The following is a 5,013-nucleotide window of genomic DNA, read 5'->3' as shown; positions in this document are numbered from 1 at the left end:
AGCCAAAGCTATATAGCAAACTCCTGCTGTTGTCACCAACATTGATGAGCAGGTCCTGGGAGCCTCAGCAAGCTGCCACAACCTTTGCCATGCCAAGTTACCAGTGTACATTTCAAAAAGGTTGATTTACCGTTTGTGTGTTTTGTTTTGTTCTGACCTGCAGTACTGTTCTATCCCAGCAGGTGGAGTGTTTGGTGCCCCACTGACAGAAGAAGGTCTGGCCCAGATCCACCAGCTGATTGACTTCCTGGGAAACCGTAGGTTTACCTTTAATGTCGATACTCCATTGCAAATGCAATAAATCGGATTGTCATGCTTTGATTGTCATGCTTTGAGTCCAAATTTTTCAAAGATTAGAGCAAATTGAAGTATTTCAGACCCTCTCTGAATTACAACTCAGGATAAAACATTTCCTGCCTCATTTATTGATTTAAATCATTACTAAATTTAGCACTATAGCTGCCTAACTATAAAGATTTACAAAACTCCCTTTTAGTAGTACACCTTTTGAAAGGTCTTTCTAAGTCTGTTAGAGTACAATTGGTCTAAGGAGATCATCTAAAGGTTTTGAAACATTTAGGGTTTCCTACCACAGAATGACCAATATTTTTATTTTTCATTGCAATCTTTTCATCCCAGTTTGTATGACATGTACTATTTCCAACGAATAGATACCCATGTAGAGGGGATCTTCAGAATTCCTGGGAATTCCCACCGTCAGCAGCGACTAAAGGATAACCTCAACAGCGGTGTAGACATTGACCTTGAGCTGGGAGAGTTCACCCCGCATGACGTGGCAAGTGTCCTGAAGATCTTCCTGGGAGAGTTACCGGAACCGCTGCTGACCACCAGACATTACCCAGCATACTTACAGGTCCCAGGTCAGAGGAGGGCAATCTATCTGCATAAAAACATTTTCTTGTAGTCATGAATTGTATTTACAGTCAGAATTGTTGTACTTTTCATTATCTGACTTTCTGTTTATTGTTTAGATTTACCATATGTAATCAAATTCGAAACGTAATTTACATCCATTGTAAAATCAAGGTACAAGTAATAGAGTATGACTTTATGTAGGTCAGTCATGAGACTTCCGACATGATTTTAGTATGACATCTAATTTAGCAGCTTTCTGTTCATGGTCTCTCGACAACAGACATGTTTTTGCAAATTTTTTCCATTAGTAAAGACAGGAGTTGTATCCCTGCAGATATGATGCTGTTTGAGAAAAGTGTGAAGACAGACAAGCCCAACAAGGAGCGTCAGATCGAGACGTACCAGCTGCTGTTCTGGCTGCTGCCCAATGTGAACCGTAAGCTGCTCCAGGCCGTGCTGTCCCTGCTGTACAAGACTGCCCAGGCACAGAAGGACCACAAGAACAGGATGTCTGCTCACAACCTCGGGGTCATGTTCGCTCCTCATGTACTCTGGCCAAGAAGTGTGAGTACAGGTGTAACTTGTGCTTAATAAATGTGCAAGAGCCTACTAGTAGGTGTAAATCAAGTGTAAATGTGAAAGATTCTCAAAGCAAACTTTCAGTCATGAATACTAGTTTAATTCCTTGATTCCTTAGGTGTAAATACATTCCAATCAATAGCAGCCTGAGTAAATCAAGCTTCTAGAATCCCTTTTACAGGTCAGATGTAAAATGTACATGTATAGCTCATTCAGTAGTAGCCTGACTGCATCAAAATTCTGCTAAGTTCTAGCAGCCCTTCCACTATCTCTGGTAGGAGGCCCAATAAGCTCCAATTAGCAAGAGATTGTGTAGGTGCATAAGATTAATGTTCCAAGCAAAATGTATGATTACTGTGATACCACCAGCTTTATTACTCATACAACTTGAAATGCAAATATTTATTGATTTTCCTATATGATTTGCTGTTTATAATTGCAGAGATTGTTCTTCCTCTATCAAAGTTCAAACTACATTGAACTCCTACAGGCCACTGGTGTGCCTGTATAGTACTTTACTGATGCTGATTTGTGCCTTGATTTCTAGTTAACCATTGCAGACCTGAAGGACAATGTAAACAAGCTGAACGGTGCTGTGGCTTTCATCATCAAACACTCCCAGAGGGTGTTCCTGGTAAGGGTAAACCCGTTAATCACATCAGCATGTGATTTCTGTATAGTTGACATTTAATGAAAAGACCATAGTTAGAAATATTGAATAGCTTGTTGGGATGATATTATTCTCTCTGCTTCTTTACCCAGTAATCAATACAACTTTGATGTCAAAACACTAGTACAGCAGGGAGACAATTGAATCAAGAAATCCTGCTGTTTCCTGTATTCCTGTTCTCTGTTAGTTAGTTCTCTGTGCAGTGTTGATTATTCAGCCCTTGCGTTGACATGAATACTTCTGTCATGATGCTTTGCTATGGATGTACGACTATTATGAGGTACATGTACATGATTGGATGTGTGGCATACTGTCACACAAGATCTCAGTGTTAAATACCACGGCCGGTTATGGAAAAGTTTATTTGTCATACTGCCGTGTTACATTATCAATCAGTTAAGTCTTTCGCATTCAATATGACAGAGGAGGTCAATCATATATCTACTAGATACTGGTCTACATCATCCTTAGTATCTGAAAATCTATACTCAGAATGAGAGACGCAAACACATACATGTGTCATGTTAGTCACAGTGTCATTTACTGTTATGTATGTATTATATTACTGTTATGTATGTATTATATAAGAGTTTTGTACAGACTGTGTAGGGCTGTTTGACATGATCCTTTATACCCCTCTTCCTCAGGCACCAGTCCAGTTGCGGGCCCAGTGCAGGTTATATTTTGCTGCTAAGGAGAAATCTGAAGCCCAGCAGAAACCAGCGTCTTCTGATGACACAGCGTCACCTTCAGATGAGGTAGCCCAGACCAGGGTACATCTCCTTTTGGTGTTGTCTTTTTTAGAGCTAGGAGTAAGGATCAAGCCAAGCATTCTACATGTAGCAATCTTCCACATGCAGTTGACCTGACATCACCAATTGGTTCTGCTTTTCTCAAAATAGTAGTGCCAGAACTACCAGTACATGTACATGTAGGTAGAAGGTAATTAAACCATTGAGAATTTCAGAGACTCCTTATTAGATCTGATGGTATAGGAGGAAATCATCAAATTTTTGCCTAGGATTTCATTTGCATAGATTGCACAACAAACCTTCTGATGTTGTCTGCTTATACGCCCAACAACATTAAATTTTCTTTTATAGAAATTCCATTTTTCATGTGCAAGGCTGAAGAAAAAATGTTGTGTTTCTGGTTACCCGTCCTACCCTACCAAAAATCTCCAGACCCTGTCCTTTTTTGGTTGACCTCTAGCGATTGCAAGGGGCATAAAATTTCACATCTGAGTGATAAGAATGTTGTAGAATTGTATTCCAACATGTTCTCATTACTGTTGAAATGGACAATTGTGCTTTTACATTGTACATCTGTATAACTATATATATATATATATATATATGATGAGTGTCCTGACACATTTCAGTTTTACATCGTAAAATAGGATCACTTCGGCCAAAATATAGAAGAAGAAAAAAGAAAATTTGTTGATAAGGTAAAGGCTAAGGTAATCCTATAGCCTTTGACACTGTGGGGGACTTAGGTTGTTAAGTCTTGGGTATGCAGCCCATCCTGCTTTACCTCGCCAACCAATGTCAGGTACCCATTTTACACCTGCATTGACTGAGAAAAGTCGTCTAAGGTCCCTTCCTAAGGACACAACATTTAGTCAGGAATCAAACCTGTGGCCTCACAGTCTCATGTCCGCTAGCCTGGCCACTTGGCTGTTTGATACCACACAAGTCCTGTGACAACTAAGAGTATTGTGACTGTGAGGAAAAACGTAATGTTATGTACTGTAATGTTGAATGGAATGTGACAACACCAATCCATTTGTCTACCTACCTTGCCACCAGGCTAAGAAGAGGCCCCATGAGGATGCAGCAGAGAGTAAAACCCAGACAGACCTGGCCTTGGCACAACTGTATGCACACGTCCAGGCCATGCCAGACTCACACAAGAAGAGAAAATATGTCAAACAGGTACATAGTTCTGCCACATGTTGTGCTAAGTGTTTTTGTCCCTCTTTTTCCCCTCTACATGTCTGCCTTCTGTATCTTTCCATTCTCTTAACTGTCTGAGCTGCTGGTCACTTTCCTTGATTTTTAGTAGACTAAATACAGTAGCTTAGTACAGAAAGTGAACTTACCAGTTGTAATCTGTTGATGAATTTGTTTCAGTGAATGAATATTGTATGATATTGTAATATTGATGCAGAGAGGAAGGCATGCTACTTTCCAATGAGCTTTCAGAGCTTGCAGTGCGTTTATGTTGTGTACATGGTTGGTGATTGGAAATACTGAATATATATGTGTACACTTGTAGTTGTATGCTCCATATGTCCTTGAATATCCTAAGACACAAGTATTCCATATGTCCATCAGTTTAATGAACACTCCAACTGCACTCCGGGATCACCAAACCACAAGGTGCTACCAAGAACCCGGGGAAAACATGTCAGGAGCAAGTCCTGGGGAGCTGCCATCACTAAGGTTTGTCTGCAAGAAGCCTTGGATATCAGAATTTCTCACTGTTGGAATGTCCACATTCATAGACCGTAGTTTGTCAACTGTAGGAGGATAACACATTATTTGTTTTTTTCACTTCCACAGTTATAGCAAATTCATACACATGTAAAGAAGTTATGCAAGTATTTGTCTGATTTTTTTATTAGAACTTGGAAGATTTGATGGATTATGCTGACATTGTGTTTAAAAAATATTTCAACGTTATACAGTATAATGGAAAAGTCACAGAATCACCAGTAGTATGTTTGAACTTCTTGCTCTCATCCTCTTTTTGGCTGTACAGCTTTTTGCAAGTAACAAACCCCAAACGCAGACGAGGAGTGGTGCTCACTCGGACCCCAGGAAGTCATCGCAGACACCCACATCAGACAGGGTGGAGCCAGGATCAGCAGTCACACAGAGATC

At 40.1% G+C, this 5,013-nt stretch overlaps 1 protein-coding gene across 5 annotated transcripts in view; it reads left to right on the top strand.

Moving 5' to 3' along the window:
• LOC118414207 (rho GTPase-activating protein 19-like) overlaps positions 1–5,013 on the top strand; it is a gene marked incomplete at its 3' end in the record, with an annotated part of 7,877 nt that extends 2,864 nt beyond the window's left edge. For 2 of the 5 annotated variants that reach the window (XM_035818087.1, XM_035818084.1), the window contains 8 exon segments: positions 183–257; positions 672–881; positions 1,211–1,440; positions 2,003–2,089; positions 2,773–2,898; positions 3,937–4,062; positions 4,465–4,572; positions 4,892–5,013. In XM_035818087.1, the coding sequence (XP_035673980.1) occupies positions 183–257; positions 672–881; positions 1,211–1,440; positions 2,003–2,089; positions 2,773–2,898; positions 3,937–4,062; positions 4,465–4,572; positions 4,892–5,013 (1,084 nt within the window). 5 annotated transcript variants of the gene reach the window in all.

Source organism: Branchiostoma floridae, chromosome 4 (assembly GCF_000003815.2).
Source record: "Branchiostoma floridae strain S238N-H82 chromosome 4, Bfl_VNyyK, whole genome shotgun sequence".
NCBI classification, from domain to species: Eukaryota; Metazoa; Chordata; class Leptocardii; order Amphioxiformes; family Branchiostomatidae; genus Branchiostoma; species Branchiostoma floridae.
Note: the sequence above shows the minus strand (reverse complement) of the source record. Positions and strands in the feature narration are given on the sequence as shown.